At 57.4% G+C, this 17,342-nt stretch overlaps 1 protein-coding gene across 1 annotated transcript in view; it reads left to right on the top strand.

The window, feature by feature from the left end:
* The first annotated feature begins 1,246 nt into the window (after positions 1 to 1,246).
* LOC148453778 (uncharacterized) overlaps positions 1,247 to 17,342 on the top strand; it is a 116,697-nt gene continuing 100,601 nt past the window's right edge. The window contains exons 1-3 of the mRNA XM_088461721.1: positions 1,247 to 2,117; positions 2,345 to 2,740; positions 7,270 to 7,316. Coding sequence (XP_088317847.1) covers positions 2,075 to 2,117; positions 2,345 to 2,740; positions 7,270 to 7,316 — 486 coding nt within the window. The 5' untranslated portion in view covers positions 1,247 to 2,074. The remainder of the gene's footprint in view (positions 2,118 to 2,344; positions 2,741 to 7,269; positions 7,317 to 17,342) is intronic.

Below are 17,342 nucleotides of genomic sequence, written 5' to 3'. Positions count from 1 at the left end.
TGTGTGTAACATAGAATATTATACAGACCTGTGCCTATAACACTGTGTATTATCCTGCCGCTGTGTGTAACATAGAATATTATACAGACCTGTGCCTATAACACTGTGTATTATCCTGCCGCTGTGTGTAACATAGAATATTATACAGACCTGTGCCTATAACACTGGGTATTATCCTGCCGCTGTGTGTAACATAGAATATTATACAGACCTGTGCCTATAACACTGTGTATTATCCTGCCGCTGTGTGTAACATAGAATATTATACAGACCTGTGCCTATAACACTGTGTATTATCCTGCCGCTGTGTGTAACATAGAATATTATACAGACCTGTGCCTATAACACTGTGTGTAACACTGTGTATTATCCTGCCCCTGTGTAACATAGAATATTATACAGACCTGTGCCTATAACACTGTGTATTATACTGCCGCTGTGTGTAACATAGGATATTATACAGACCTGTGCCTATAACACTGTGTATTATCCTGCCGCTGTGTAACATAGAATATTATACAGACCTGTGCCTATAACACTGTGCATTATCCTGCCGCTGTGTAACATAGGATATTATACAGACCTGTGCCTATAACACTGTGTATTATCCTGCCGCTGTGTAACATAGGATATTATACAGACCTGTGCCTATAACACTGTGTATTATCCTGCCGCTGTGTAACATAGGATATTATACAGACCTGTGCATATAACACTATACAGCGGCAGGATAATACACAGTGTTACACACATTAGTGTTATATGCACAGGTCTGTATAATATCCTATGTTACACAGCGGCAGGATAATACACAGTGTTACACACATTAGTGTTATATGCACAGGTCTGTATAATATCCTATGTTACCCAGCGGCAGGATAATACACAGTGTTATAGGCACAGGTCTGTATAATTTGCTATGTTCCACACAGGGATCAGGTTAATACACGCACACACACAGGATATTATACAGACCTGTGCATATAATACTGTGTGTGTGTGTACTATCCTGACCCCTGTGTGTAACATAGGATATTATCCAGACCTGTGCATATAACACTGTGTTACACACACGGGTCAGGATAATACACAGTGTTACATGCAGGTCAGAACATGTGGCAGGGAGTGGTTAAAATGTGATCATTGTTGCTTTGAGCAGGGTGTGGAGGTTGTGTCATGTGTGTCAGTGTGTGTATGTGCCAGGGCAGTGTGTTTGGGTGTGCACAGTAATGCAGTCACACAGGATTTCATTCAGAGGGACAGGAGGAACTGAAATGATTGAGGGAGAAAGTGATGGAGCGCAAGTGAGAAGGACAAGCTAACCTGAAGTGAGGAAGGACATATCTAGTCTCTGCCCTCTCCGCTTGTCTCTCAGGACTGGCTACCTGCCCTGTCTCACTGCTGGGTCTACATTCTCCTGGACATATGGCCAGTTCTACTGTGTAATATATTCTCCCACGATCTTCAACCTAATCACAGAATCTCCATCCTTCTTCTAGTCTCCATATCTGTCTCAGAGGACCTCCATCCTTCCTCCAGTCTCCATATCTGTCTCAGAGGACCTCCATCCTTCCTCCAGTCTCCATATCTGTCTCAGAGGACCTCCATCCTTCCTCCAGTCTCCATATCTGTCTCAGAGGACGTCCATCCTTTCTCCAGTCTCCGAGGACCTCTCTCCTTCCTCCAGGCTCCATATCAGTCACGGAGGACTCCATCATTCCCCCAGTCTCCATATCTGTCTCAGAGGACCTCCATCCTTCCTCCAGTCTCCATATCTGTCTCAGAGGACGTCCATCCTTTCTCCAGTCTCCGAGGACCTCTCTCCTTCCTCCAGGCTCCATATCAGTCACAGAGGACTCCATCATTTCCCCAGTCTCCATATCAGTCACAGAGGACTCCATCATTCCCCCAGTCTCCATATCAGTCTCAGAGGACTCCATCATTCCCCCAGTCTCCATATCAGTCTCAGAGGACCTCCATCCTTTCTCCAGTCTCCATATCTGTCTCAGAGGATTTACAGTACGTTTTCCAGACTTGACATCTTTGTTCCAGGGCCTCTATCTTTCTCACTGTGATGGGTGGTAACAGTGTTAAGAATGCTGCAGACATCCAAACAGGTAACATGTCTCTTTCTGTCATCAGTCTCTCATTCTCGCTCCTATTTTGTCATCTTTCTTTTAGTTATGCAGCTGTCACCTTGTACTGTCTGTTTACAGACCCTTTCATAAAACACTGTTCTAACTTATTTGTTCTTCCATCCTATCTCTATGCAATATTCATTACCTCTCAGTTGTTTCCTGGTATCTTTGTATGAGAATGAGGGAGGATGTTGTGTCTTTAACAGATTCCTCCATGAGTCCTGCTTCACCCTCTCTGTACAAGCCTCACCACTCTCCTGCACACTCCCCTACTCAGGACATCTTCTATACACCAATGGCTAGTCCTGAACAAAGCCACACCCCCATGGACACAGGTCCGCCCCCTGAGGAGCAGAAGAGTGCAGAGGGTTGGGGTGCTCCTTTTAGCCAGGCAATGAAAAGGATTCAGAAAGCATCCTTTGCTTTGGATCAGATGCACAGTCAATTGAGGGGGCTTCTGAGTCCAGGAAACAACACTGAAGGGGCCCGAATACTCGATTCTGCTCTTGGTTGGGAGAGCCGACTCGTAGAAGTGAGAGAAGACTTGAAAGGTGGACTAAGAGAACTTGGTAATCTGAAGAAACAGTATGAGCTGAGTACAGGTACAGACCTACACCAGACTATAGAACACTCTCCCACCTGCCCCAAGACTATAGAACACTCCCACCTGCCCCCAGGCTATAGAACACTCTCCCACCTGCCCCCAGCCTACAGAACACTCTCCCACCTGCCCCCAGGCTACAGAATACTCTGCCCCCAGGCTACAAAACACTCTCCCACCTGCCCCCAGGCTAGAGAACACTCTCCCACCTGCCCCCAGGCTACAGAACACTCTCCCACCTGCCCCCAGGCTACAGAACACTCCCACCTACCCCCAGGATACAGAACACTCTCCCACCTACCCCCAGGATACAGAGCACTCTCCCACCTGCCCCCAGGCTTCAGAACACTGTCTTACCTACCCACAGGCTACAGAACCCTCTCCCGCCTACCGCCAGGCTACAGAGCACTCTTCCGCCTACCCCCAGGCTACAGAACACTCTGCCACCTACCCGCAGGCTACAGAACACTCTCCCACCTGCCCCCAGGCTACAGAACACTCTCTTACCTGTCCCCACACTACAGAGCTCTCTTCCATAGGTCCCCACACTACAGAGCACTCTTCCACCTGCCCCCACACTACAGAGCTCTCTTCCATAGGTCCCCACACTACAGAGCACTCACCCACCTGTCCCCCAGGATACAGAACACTCTCCCACATACCGCCAAACTATAGAACACTCTCACACCTCCCAGACTACAGAACACTCTCTTACCTACCTCCAGGCTACAGAACACTCTCCCACCTACCCCCAGGCTACAGAACACTCTCCCACCTACCCCCAGGCTACAGAACACTCTCCTGCCTTCCCCCAGGCTACAGAACACTCTCCCACCTTCCCCCAGACTACAGAACACTCACACCTACCCCCAGACTAGAGAACACTCTCCCATCTACCCCCACACTACAGAGCACCCTCCCACCTACCCCAGACTACAGAACACTCTCCCGCCTACCCCCAGGATACAGAGCACTCTCCCACCTGCCCCCAGGATACAGAACACTCTCCCACCTGCCCCCAGGCTATAGAACACTCTCTTACCTGTCCCCACACTACAGAGCTCTCTTCCATAGGTCCCCACACTACAGAGCACTCACCCACCTGCCCCCACACTACAGAGCACTCACCCACCTGTCCCCACACTACAGAGCACTCACCCACCTGCCCCCACACTACAGAGCTCTCTTCCATAGGTCCCCACACTACAGAGCACTCACCCACCTGTCCCCCAGGATACAGAACACTCTCCCACATACCGCCAAACTATAGAACACTCTCACACCTTCTCCCAGACTACAGAACACTCTCTTACCTACCTCCAGGCTACAGAACACTCTCCCACCTACCCCCAGGCTATAGAACACTCTCTTACCTGTCCCCACACTACAGAGCTCTCTTCCATAGGTCCCCACACTACAGAGCACTCTTCCACCTGCCCCCACACTACAGAGCTCTCTTCCATAGGTCCCCACACTACAGAGCACTCACCCACCTGTCCCCCAGGATACAGAACACTCTCCCACATACCGCCAAACTATAGAACACTCTCACACCTTCTCCCAGACTACAGAACACTCTCTTACCTACCTCCAGGCTACAGAACACTCCCACCTACCCCCAGGCTACAGAACACTCTCCCACCTACCCCCAGGCTACAGAACACTCTCCTGCCTTCCCCCAGGCTACAGAACACTCTCCCACCTTCCCCCAGACTACAGAACACTCACACCTACCCCCAGACTAGAGAACACTCTCCCATCTACCCCCACACTACAGAGCACCCTCCCACCTACCCCAGACTACAGAACACTCTCCCGCCTACCCCCAAACTACAGAACACTCACCTGCCCCCAGGATACAGAACACTGTCTTACTTACCCACAGGCTACAGAACCCTCTCCCGCCTACCGCCAGGCTACAGAGCACTCTTCCGCCTACCCCCAGGCTACAGAACACTCTGCCACCTACCCGCAGGCTACAGAACACTCTCCCACCTGCCCCCAGGCTACAGAACACTCTCCCACCTGCCCCCAGGCTACAGAACACTCTCCCACCTGCCCCCAGGCTACAGAACACTCTCCCACCTGCCCCCAGGCTACAGAACACTCTCCCACCTGCCCCCAGGCTACAGAACACTCTCCCACCTGCCCCCAGGCTATAGAACACTCTCTTACCTGTCCCCACACTACAGAGCTCTCTTCCATAGGTCCCCACACTACAGAGCACTCACCCACCTGTCCCCCAGGATACAGAACACTCTCCCACATACCGCCAAACTATAGAACACTCTCACACCTTCTCCCAGACTACAGAACACTCTCTTACCTACCTCCAGGCTACAGAACACTCTCCCACCTACCCCCAGGCTACTGAACACTCTCCCGCCTTCCCCCAGACTAGAGAACACTCTCCCATCTACCCCCACACTACAGAGCACCCTCCCACCTACTCCAGACTACAGAACACTCTCCCGCCTACCCCCAAACTACAGAACACTGTTCCACCTGACCCCAGACTACATAACTGGCTCCCAAACTACAGAACACACTTCCGCCTGCCCCTAGTCTACATAACGGGCTCCCAAACTACAGAACACACTCCCACCTGACCCCAGTCTACATAACGGGCTCCCAAACTACAGAACACTCTCCCACCTGACCCCAGTCTACATAACGGGCTCCCAAACTACAGAACACACTCCCACCTGACCCTATTTTGCAGAACACTCTCCCACCTACCCTCAGACTATAGAACAGTCTCCCACCTGCCCCCAGACTAGAGAACACCCTCCCACCTGACCCCACACTACAGAGCACCCTCCCACCTGCCCCCACACTACAGAGCACTCTCCATCTGCCCCCACACTACAGAGCACCCTCCCACTTGACCCCACACTATAGAGCACCCCAGTCTACATAACGGGCTCCCAACCTACAGAACACACTCCCACCTGACCCTATTTTACAGAACACTCTCCCACCTACCCCCAGACTACAGAACACTCTTCCACCTACCCCCACACTACAGAGCACCCTCCCACCTGCCCCCACACTACAGAGCACCCTCCCACCTGTCCCCACACTACAGAGCACCCTCCCACCTGCCCCCACACTACAGAGCACCCTCCCACCTGCCCCCACACTACAGAGCACCCTCCCACCTGCCCCCACACTACAGAGCACTCTCCATCTGCCCCCACACTACAGAGCACCCTCCCACTTGACCCCACACTATAGAGCACCCCAGTCTACATAACGGGCTCCCAACCTACAGAACACACTCCCACCTGACCCTATTTTACAGAACACTCTCCCACCTACCCCCAGACTACAGAACACTCTTCCACCTACCCCCACACTACAGAGCACCCTCCCACCTGCCCCCACACTACAGAGCACCCTCCCACCTGTCCCCACACTACAGAGCACCCTCCCACCTGCCCCCACACTACAGAGCACCCTCCCACCTGCCCCCACACTACAGAGCACCCTCCCACCTGCCCCCACACTACAGAGCACCCTCCCACCTGCCCCCACACTAGAGAGCACCCTCCCACCTGCCCCCACACTAGAGAGCACCCTCCCACCTGTCCCCACACTACAGAGCACCCTCCCACCTGTCCCTACACTACAGAGCACCCTCCCACCTGTCCCTACACTACAGAGCACCCTCCCACCTGTCCCCACACTACAGAGCACCCTCCCACCTGTCCCCACACTACAGAGCACCCTCCCACCTGACCCCACACTACAGAGCACCCGACCCCACACTACAGAGCACTCACCCACCCGACCCCACACTACAGAGCACTCACCTACCTGCACCCACACTATAGAGCACCCTCCCACCTGCCTCCACACTACAGAGCACTCTTCCACCTGCCCCCACACTACAGAGCACTCTTCCACCTGCCCCCACACTACAGAGCACTCTTCCACCTGCCCCCACACTACAGAGCACTCTTCCACCTGCCCCCACACTACAGAGCACTCTTCCACCTGCCCCCACACTACAGAGCACTCACCCACCTGCCCCAACACTACAGAGCACCCTCCCACCTGTCCTCACACCACAGTGCACTCTCCCACCTGTCCCCACACTACAGAGCTCTCTTCCATAGGTCCCCACACTACAGAGCTCTCTTCCATAGGTCCCCACACTACAGAGCACTCACCCACCTGCCCCCACACTACAGAGCACTCACCCACCTGTCCCCACACTACAGAGCACTCACCCACCTGTCCCCACACTACAGAGCACTCACCCACCTGCCCCCACACTACAGCGCACCCTCCCACCTGTCCCCACACCACAGAGCACCCTCCCACCTCTCCACAAAAAGAGCACCCTCCTAACTGCCCCCAAACTACAGAGCACTCAACTACCTACCCCCAAACTACAGAGCACTCACCTACCTACCCACAAACTACAGAGCACTCACCTACCTACCCACAAACTACAGAGCACTCACCTACCTGCCCCACCTACCAGCCCCCAGATACATTCTCTAATTTTCTTCTATCTTTCAGAGAAAACATTGACAGGAGCAGAGAAAACATGTTCCAGAGACACTGAGGTGAGATATCTCTAATGACCATTAGACAGAGGACACAGCAAGAGGCAGGTGAGACAGTCAGAGACATAGGTCAACATAAGAATTATCTCAGGGAACCGAAGAGACAGAGGTAGGGAGATTTACATAAATAAATCTAAGAGAGCTGAGACAATTAGGGAGACAGACAAAGACAACATTTGCCAAGAATAAAAGAACTAAAAGTATCAGAATGTCGCCTCTGCTACATACCCCTCACTACAGGGCCCAGAGTGTCCTCTCTGCTACATACCCCTCACTACAGGGCCCAGAGTGTCCTCTCTGCTACACACCCCTCACTACAGGGCCCAGAATGTCCTCTCTGCTACACACCCCTCACTACAGGGCCCAGAGTGTCCTCTCTGCTACATACCCCTCACTACAGGGCCCAGTGTCCTCTCTGCTACATACCCCTCACTACAGGGCCCAGAGTGTCCTCTCTGCTACATACCCCTCACTACAGGGCCCAGAGTGCCCTCTCTGCTACATACCCCTCACTACAGGGCCCAGTGTCCTCTCTGCTACATACCCCTCACTACAGGGCCCAGAGTGTACTCTCTGCTACATACCCCTCACTACAGGGCCTAGAGTGTCCTCTCTGCTACATACCCCTCACTACAGGGACCAGAATGTCCTCTCTGCTACATACGCCACACTACAGGGCCCAGAATGTCCCCTCTGCTACATACCCCTCACTACAGGGCCCAGAGTGTCCTCTCTGCTACACACCCCTCACTACAGGGCCCAGAGTGTCCTCTCTGCTACACACCCCTCACTACAGGGCCCAGAGTGTCCTCTCTGCTACACACCCCTCACTACAGGGCCCAGAGTGTCCTCTCTGCTACATACCCCTCACTACAGGGACCAGAATGTCCTCTCTGCTACATACCCCTCACTACAGGGCCCAGAATGTCCCCTCTGCTACATACCCCTCACTACAGGGCCCAGAATGTCCTCTCTGCTACATACCCCTCACTACAGGGCCCAGAATGTCCCCTCTGCTACACACCCCTCACTACAGGGCTCAGAATGTCCTCTCTGCTACATACCCCTCACTACAGGGCCCAGAGTGTCCTCTCTGCTACATACCCCTCACTACAGGGCCCAGAGTGTCCTCTCTGCTACATACCCCTCACTACAGGGCCCAGAGTGTCCTCTCTGCTACACACCCCTCACTACAGGGCCCAGAGTGTCCTCTCTGCTACACACCACTCACTACAGGGCCCAGAATGTCCTCCCTGCTACATACCCCTCACTACAGGGCCCAGAGTGTCCTCTCTGCTACACACCCCTCACTACAGGGCCCAGAGTGTCCTCTCTGCTACACACCCCTCACTACAGGGCCCAGAGTGTCCTCTCTGCTACACACCCCTCACTACAGGGCCCAGAGTGCCCTCTCTGCTACATACCCCTCACTACAGGGCCCAGAGTGCCCTCTCTGCTACATACCCCTCACTACAGGGCCCAGAGTGTCCTCTCTGCTACATACCCCTCACTACAGGGCCCAGAATGTCCTCCCTGCTACATACCCCTCACTACAGGGCCCAGAATGTCCTCTCTGCTACATACCCCTCACTACAGGGCCCAGAGTGTCCTCTCTGCTACATACCCCTCACTACAGGGCCCAGAGTGCCCTCTGCTACATACCCCTCACTACAGGGCCCAGAGTGTCCTCTCTGCTACATACCTCTCACTACAGGGCCCAGTGTCCTCTCTGCTACATACCCCTCACTACAGGGCCCAGAGTGTCCTCTCTGCTACACACCCCTCACTACAGGGCCCAGAGTGTCCTCTCTGCTACACACCCCTCACTACAGGGCCCAGAATGTCCTCCCTGCTACATACCCCTCACTACAGGGCCCAGAATGTCCTCTCTGCTACATACCCCTCACTACAGGGCCCAGAGTGTCCTCCCTGCTACATACCCCTCACTACAGGGCCCAGAGTGCCCTCTCTGCTACATACCCCTCACTACAGGGCCCAGAGTGTCCTCTCTGCTACACACCCCTCACTACAGGGCCCAGAATGTCCAGTCTACTACACACAGCGGTATATGCAGTAGCAGGAGAGGCCTCTGTGTGTCTGGTGACTGGCTGTGTGTGTGGCAGCAGGAGAGGCCTCTGTGTGTCTGGTGACCGGCTGTGTGTGTGGCAGCAGGAGAGGCCTCTGTGTGTCTGGTGACCGGCTGTGTGTGTGGTAGCAGGAGAGGCCTCTGTGTGTCTGGTGACCGGCTGTGTGTGGCAGCAGGAGAGGCCTCTGTGTGTCTGGTGACCGGCAGTGTGTGTGGCAGCAGGAGAGGCCTCTGTGTGTCTGGTGACCGGCTGTGTGTGTGGCAGCAGGAGAGCCCTCTGTGTGTCTGGTGACCGGCTGTGTGTGGTAGCAGGAGAGGCCTCTGTGTGTCTGGTGACCGGCTGTGTGTGTGTGGTAACAGTAGAGCCTTCTGTGTGTCTGGTGACCGGCTGTGTGTGTGGTAGCAGGAGAGCCCTCTGTGTGTCTGGTGACCGGCTGTGTGTGTGGCAGCAGGAGAGGCCTCTGTGTGTCTGGTGACCGGCTGTGTCTGTGGCAGCAGAAGAGCCCTCTGTGTGTCTGGTGACCGGCTGTGTGTGTGGCAGCAGGAGAGGCCTCTGTGTGTCTGGTGACCGGCTGTGTGTGTGGCAGCAGGAGAACCCTCTGTGTGTCTGGAGATCGGCTGTGTGTGTGTGGCAGCAGGAGAGCCCTCTGTGTGTCTGGTGACCGGCTGTGTGTGTGTGGTAGCAGGAGAGCCCTCTGTGTGTCTGGTGACCGGCTGTGTGTGTGGCAGCAGGAGAGGCCTCTGTGTGTCTGGTGACCGGCTGTGTGTGTGGCAGCAGGAGAGCCCTCTGTGTGTCTGGTGACCGGCTGTGTGTGTGTGGCAGCAGGAGAGCCCTCTGTGTGTCTGGTGACCGGCTGTGTGTGTGTGGCAGCAGGAGAGGCCTCTGTGTGTCTGGTGACTGGCTGTGTGTGTGGCAGCAGGAGAGGCCTCTGTGTGTCTGGTGACCGGCTGTGTGTGTGGCAGCAGGAGAGCCCACTGTGTGTCTGGTGACCGGCTGTGTGTCTGGTAGCAGGAGAGCCCTCTGTGTGTCTGGTGACCGGCTGTGTGTGGCAGCAGGAGAGGCCTCTGTGTGTCTGGTGACCGGCAGTGTGTGTGGCAGCAGGAGAGGCCTCTGTGTGTCTGGTGACCGGCTGTGTGTGTGGCAGCAGGAGAGCCCTCTGTGTGTCTGGTGACCGGCTGTGTGTGGTAGCAGGAGAGGCCTCTGTGTGTCTGGTGACCGGCTGTGTGTGTGTGGTAACAGTAGAGCCTTCTGTGTGTCTGGTGACCGGCTGTGTGTGTGGTAGCAGGAGAGCCCTCTGTGTGTCTGGTGACCGGCTGTGTGTGTGGCAGCAGGAGAGGCCTCTGTGTGTCTGGTGACCGGCTGTGTCTGTGGCAGCAGAAGAGCCCTCTGTGTGTCTGGTGACCGGCTGTGTGTGTGGCAGCAGGAGAGGCCTCTGTGTGTCTGGTGACCGGCTGTGTGTGTGGCAGCAGGAGAACCCTCTGTGTGTCTGGAGATCGGCTGTGTGTGTGTGGCAGCAGGAGAGCCCTCTGTGTGTCTGGTGACCGGCTGTGTGTGTGTGGTAGCAGGAGAGCCCTCTGTGTGTCTGGTGACCGGCTGTGTGTGTGGCAGCAGGAGAGCCCTCTGTGTGTCTGGTGACCGGCTGTGTGTGGCAGCAGGAGAGCCCTCTGTGTGTCTGGTGACCGGCTGTGTGTGTGGCAGCAGGAGAGCCCTCTGTGTGTCTGGTGACCGGCTGTGTGTGTGGCAGCAGGAGAGCCCTCTGTGTGTCTGGTGACCGGCTCTCACTGCGGCAGCAGGAGAACCCTCTGTGTGTTTGGAGATCGGCTGTGTGTGTGGCAGCAGGAGAGCCCTCTGTGTGTCTGGTGACCGCTGTGTGTGTGGCAGCAGGAGAGCCCTCTGTGTGTCTGGTGACCGACTGTGTGTGTGGCAGCAGGAGAACCCTCTGTGTGTCTGGTGACCGGCTGTGTGTGTGGCAGCAGGAGAGCCCTCTGTGTGTCTGGTGACCGGCTGTGTGTGTGTGGCAGCAGGAGAGCCCTCTGTGTGTCTGGTGACCGGCTGTGTGTGTGGCAGCAGGAGAGCCCTCTGTGTGTCTGGTGACCGGCTCTGACTGCGGCAGCAGGAGAACCCTCTGTGTGTCTGGAGATCGGCTGTGTGTGGCAGCAGGAGAGCCCTCTGTGTGTCTGGTGACCGGCTGTGTGTGTGGCAGCAGGAGAACCCTCTGTGTGTCTGGAGATCGGCTGTGTGTGTGTGGCAGCAGGAGAGCCCTCTGTGTGTCTGGTGACCGGCTGTGTGTGTGGTAGCAGGAGAGGCCTCTGTGTGTCTGGGGACCGGCTGTGTGTGTGAGGCAGCAGGAGAGCCCTCTGTGTGTCTGGTGACCGGCTGTGTGTGTGGCAGCAGGAGAGCCCTCTGTGTGTCTGGTGACCGGCTGTGTGTGTGGCAGCAGGAGAGGACTCTGTGTGTCTGGGGACCGGCTGTGACTGTGGCAGCAGGAGAGCCCTCTGTGTGTCTGGTGACCGGCTGTATATGTAACAGCAGGAGAGGCCTCTGTGTGTCTGGGGACCGGCTGTGTGTGTGGCAGCAGGAGAGCCCTCTGTGTGTCTGGTGACCGGCTGTGTGTGTGGCAGCAGGAGATGCCACTGTGTGTATGGTGACCGGCTGTGTGTGGCAGCAGGAGAGCCCTCTGTGTCCAGTGAGCGGCTGTGTCTGTGGCAGCAGGAGAGCCCTCTGTGTGTCTGGTGACCAGCTGTGTGTGAGGCAGTAGGAGAGGCCTCTGTGTGTCTGGTGACCGGCTGTGTGTGTGGCAGCAGGAGAGGCCTCTGTGTGTCTGGAGATCGGCTGTGTGTGTGTGGCAGCAGGAGAGCCCTCTGTGTGTCTGGTGACCGACTGTGTGTGTGGCAGCAGGAGAACCCTCTGTGTGTCTGGTGACCGGCTGTGTGTGTGGCAGCAGGAGAGCCCTCTGTGTGTCTGGTGACCGGCTGTGTGTGTGTGGCAGCAGGAGAGCCCTCTGTGTGTCTGGTGACCGGCTGTGTGTGTGGCAGCAGGAGAGCCCTCTGTGTGTCTGGTGACCGGCTCTGACTGCGGCAGCAGGATAACCCTCTGTGTGTCTGGAGATCGGCTGTGTGTGGCAGAAGGAGAGCCCTCTGTGTGTCTGGTGACCGGCTGTGTGTGTGGCAGCAGGAGAACCCTCTGTGTGTCTGGAGATCGGCTGTGTGTGTGTGGCAGCAGGAGAGCCCTCTGTGTGTCTGGTGACCGGCTGTGTGTGTGGTAGCAGGAGAGGCCTCTGTGTGTCTGGGGACCGGCTGTGTGTGTGAGGCAGCAGGAGAGCCCTCTGTGTGTCTGGTGACCGGCTGTGTGTGTGGCAGCAGGAGAGCCCTCTGTGTGTCTGGTGACCGGCTGTGTGTGTGGCAGCAGGAGAGGACTCTGTGTGTCTGGGGACCGGCTGTGACTGTGGCAGCAGGAGAGCCCTCTGTGTCCAGTGAGCGGCTGTGTCTGTGGCAGCAGGAGAGCCCTCTGTGTGTCTGGTGACCAGCTGTGTGTGAGGCAGTAGGAGAGGCCTCTGTGTGTCTGGTGACAGGCTGTGTGTGTGGCAGCAGGAGAGCCCTCTGTGTGTCTGGTGACTGGCTGTGTGTGGCAGCAGGAGAGCCCTCTGTGTGTCTGGTGACCGGCTGTGTGTGTGGCAGCTGGAGAGGCCTCTGTGTGTCTGGTGACCGGCTGTGTGTGAGGCAGCTGGAGAGGCCTCTGTGTGTCTGGTGACCGGCTGTGTGTGAGGCAGCAGGAGAGGCCTCTGTGTGTCTGGTGACCGACTGTGTGTGTGGCAGCAGGAGAACCCTCTGTGTGTCTGGAGATCGGCTGTGTGTGTGTGGCAGCAGGAGAGCCCTCTGTGTGTCTGGTGACTGGCTGTGTGTGTGGCAGCAGGAGAGCCCTCTGTGTGTCTGGTGACCGGCTCTGACTGCGGCAGCAGGAGAACCCTCTGTGTGTCTGGAGATCGGCTGTGTGTGTGTGGCAGCAGGAGAGCCCTCTGTGTGTCTGGTGACCGGCTGTGTGTGTGGCAGCAGGAGAACCCTCTGTGTGTCTGGAGATCGGCTGTGTGTGTGTGGCAGCAGGAGAGCCCTCTGTGTGTCTGGTGACCGGCTGTGTGTGTGGCAGCAGGAGAGCCCTCTGTGTGTCTGGTGACCGGCTGTGTGTGTGTGGTAGCAGGAGAGCCCTCTGTGTGTCTGGTGACCGGCTGTGTGTGTGTGGTAGCAGGAGAGCCCTCTGTGTGTCTGGTGACCGGCTGTGTGTGTGGCAGCAGGAGAGCCCTCTGTGTGTCTGGTGACCGGCTGTGTGTGTGGCAGCAGGAGAGCCCTCTGTGTGTCTGGGGACTGGCTGTGTGTGTGGCAGCAGGAGAGCCCTCTGTGTTTCTGGTGACCGGCTGTGTGTGCGGCAGCAGGAGAGCCCTCTGTGTGTCTGGGGACCGGCTGTGTGTGCGGCAGCAGGAGAGGCCTCTGTGTGTCTGGTGACCGGCTGTGTGCGGCAGCAGGAGAGCCCTCTGTGTGTCTGGTGACCGGCTGTGTGTGTGTGGTAGCAGGAGAGCCCTCTGTGTGTCTGGTGACCGGCTGTGTGTGTGGCAGCAGGAGAGCCCTCTGTGTGTCTGGTGACCGGCTGTGTGTGTGGCAGCAGGAGAGGACTCTGTGTGTCTGGTGACCGGGTGTATATGTAACAGCAGGAGAGGCCTCTGTGTGTCTGGGGACCGGCTGTGTGTGTGGCAGCAGGAGAGCCCTCTGTGTGTCTGGTGACCGGCTGTGTGTGTGGCAGCAGGAGAGGCCTCTGTGTGTATGGTGACCGGCTGTGTGTGTGGCAGCAGGAGAGCCCTCTGTGTGTCTGGTGACCGGCTGTGTGTGTGGCAGCAGGACTGTCCTCTTTGTGTCTGCGGACCGGCTGTGTGTGTGGCAGCAGGAGAGCCCTCTGTGTCTAGTGAGCGGCTGTGTCTGTGGCAGCAGGAGAGCCCTCTGTGTGTCTGGTGACCGCTGTGTGTGTGGCAGCAGGAGAGGCCTCTGTGTGTCTGGTGACCGGCTGTGTGTGAGGCAGCAGGAGAGGCCTCTGAGTGTCTGGTGACCGCTGTGTGTGTGGCAGCAGGAGAGGCCTCTGTGTGTCTGGTGACCGGCTGTGTCTGTGGCAGCAGGAGAGCCCTCTGTGTGTCTGGTGACCGCTGTGTGTGTGGCAGCAGGAGAGCCCTCTGTGTGTCTGGTGAGCGCTGTGTGTGTGGCAGCAGGAGAGCCCTCTGTGTGTCTGGTGACCGGCTGTGTGTGTGGCAGCAGGAGAGCCCTCTGTGTGTCTGGTGACCGGCTGTGTGTGTGTGGCAGCAGGAGAGCCCTCTGTGTGTCTGGTGACCGGCTGTGTGTGGGGCAGCAGGAGAGCCCTCTGTGTGTCTGGTGACCGGCTGTGTGTGGGGCAGCAGGAGAGGCCCTCTGTGTGTCTGGTGACCGGCTGTGTGTGTGGCAGCAGGAGAGGCCTCTGTGTGTCTGGTGACCGGCTGTGTGTGGCAGCAGGAGAGGCCTCTGTGTGTCTGGTGACCGGCTGTGTGTGTGTGGCAGCAGGAGAGGCCTCTGTGTGTATGGTGACCGGCTGTGTGTGTGGCAGCAGGAGAGCCCTCTGTGTCTAGTGAGCGGCTGTGTCTGTGGCAGCAGGAGAGCCCTCTGTGTGTCTGGTGACCGCTGTGTGTGTGGCAGCAGGAGAGCCCTCTGTGTGTCAGGGGACCGGCTGTGTGTGTGGCAGCAGGAGAGGCCTCTGTGTGTCTGGGGACCGGCTGTGTGTGTGGCAGCAGGAGAGCCCTCTGTATGTCTGGGGACCGGCTGTGTGTGCGGCAGCAGGAGAGGCCTCTGTGTGTCTGGGGACTGGCTGTGTGTGAGGCAGCAGGAGAGCCCTCTGTGTGTCTGGTGACCGGCTGTGTGTGTGGCAGCAGGAGAGCCCTCTGTGTGTCTGGTGACCGGCTGTGTGTGTGGCAGCAGGAGAGGACTCTGTGTGTCTGGGGACCGGCTGTGACTGTGGCAGCAGGAGAGCCCTCTGTGTGTCTGGTGACCGGCTGTATATGTAACAGCAGGAGAGGCCTCTGTGTGTCTGGGGACCGGCTGTGTGTGTGGCAGCAGGAGAGCCCTCTGTGTGTCTGGTGACCGGCTGTGTGTGTGGCAGCAGGAGATGCCACTGTGTGTATGGTGACCGGCTGTGTGTGTGGCAGCAGGAGAGCCCTCTGTGTCCAGTGAGCGGCTGTGTCTGTGGCAGCAGGAGAGCCCTCTGTGTGTCTGGTGACCAGCTGTGTGTGAGGCAGTAGGAGAGGCCTCTGTGTGTCTGGTGACAGGCTGTGTGTGTGGCAGCAGGAGAGCCCTCTGTGTGTCTGGTGACTGGCTGTGTGTGGCAGCAGGAGAGCCCTCTGTGTGTCTGGTGACCGGCTGTGTGTGTGGCAGCAGGAGAGGCCTCTGTGTGTCTGGTGACCAGCTGGTTGTGTGGTAGCAGGAGAGCCCTCTGTGTGTCTGGTGACCGGCTGTGTGTGTGGCAGCAGGAGAGGCCTCGGTGTGTCTGGTGACCGGCTGTGTGTGTGGCAGCAGGAGAGTCCTCTGTGTGTCTGGTGACCGGCTGTGTGCGTGGCAGCAGGAGAGGCCTCTGTGTGTCTGGTGACCGGCTGTGTGTGTGGTAGCAGGAGAGACCGCTGTGTGTCTGGGGACCGGCTGTGTGTGTGGCAGCAGGAGAGCCCTCTGTGTGTCTGGTGACCGCTGTGTGTGCGGCAGCAGGAGAGCCCTCTGTGTGTCTGGTGACCGGCTGTGTGTGTGGCAGCAGGAGAGTCCTCTTTGTGTCTGGGGACCGGCTGTGTGTGTGGCAGCAGGAGAGCCCTCTGTGTGTCTGGGGACCGGCTGTGTGTGTGGCAGCAGGAGAGCCCTCTGTGTGTCTGGTGACCGGCTGTGTGTGTGGCAGCAGGAGAGCCCTCTGTGTGTCTGGTGACCGGCTGTGTGTGTGGCAGCAGGAGAGGCCTCTGTGTGTCTGGGGACCGGCTGTGTGTGTGGCAGCAGGAGAGCAGCAGGAGAGGCCTCTGTGTGTCTGGTGACCGGCTGTGTGTGTGGCATCAGGAGAGCCCTCTATGTTTCTGGGGACTGGCTGTGACTGTGGCAGCAGAAGAGCCCTCTGTGTGTCTGGTGACCGGCTGTGTGTGCGGCAGCAGGAGAGCCCTCTGTGTGTCTGGTGACCGGCTGTGTGTGTGGCAGCAGGAGAACCCTCTGTGTGTCTGGAGATCGGCTGTGTGTGTGTGGCAGCAGGAGAGCCCTCTGTGTGTCTGGGGACCGGCTGTGACTGTGGCAGCAGGAGAGCCCTCTGTGTGTCTGGTGACCGGCTGTATATGTAACAGTAGGAGAGGCCTCTGTGTGTCTGGGGACCGGCTGTGTGTGTGGCAGCAGGAGAGCCCTCTGTATGTCTGGTGACCGGCTGTGTGTGTGGCAGTAGGAGATGCCACTGTGTGTATGGTGACCGGCTGTGTGTGTGGCAGCAGGAGAGCCCTCTGTGTCCAGTTAGCGGCTGTGTCTGCGGCAGCAGGAGAGCCCTCTGTGTGTCTGGTGACAGGCTGTGTGTGTGGCAGCAGGAGAGCCCTCTGTGTGTCTGGTGACCGGCTGTGTGTGTGGCAGCTGGAGAGGCCTCTGTGTGTCTGGTGACCGGCTGTGTGTGAGGCAGCAGGAGAGCCCTCTGTGTGTCTGGTGACCGGCTGTGTGTGTGGCAGCAGGAGAACCCTCTGTGTGTCTGGAGATCGGCTGTGTGTGTGTGGCAGCAGGAGAGCCCTCTGTTTGTCTGGTGACCGGCTGTGTGTGTGGCAGCAGGAGAGCCCTCTGTGTGTCTGGTGACCGGCTCTGACTGCGGCAGCAGGAGAACCCTCTGTGTGTCTGGAGATCGGCTGTGTGTGTGTGGCAGCAGGAGAGCCCTCTGT

This window comes from Taudactylus pleione, unplaced genomic scaffold, assembly GCF_031769625.1.
Source record: "Taudactylus pleione unplaced genomic scaffold, aTauple2 ptg001090l, whole genome shotgun sequence".
Taxonomy (NCBI): Eukaryota; Metazoa; Chordata; class Amphibia; order Anura; family Myobatrachidae; genus Taudactylus; species Taudactylus pleione.
The sequence above is the reverse complement of the archived record's forward strand: the minus strand, read 5'-3'. Positions and strand labels throughout refer to the sequence as shown.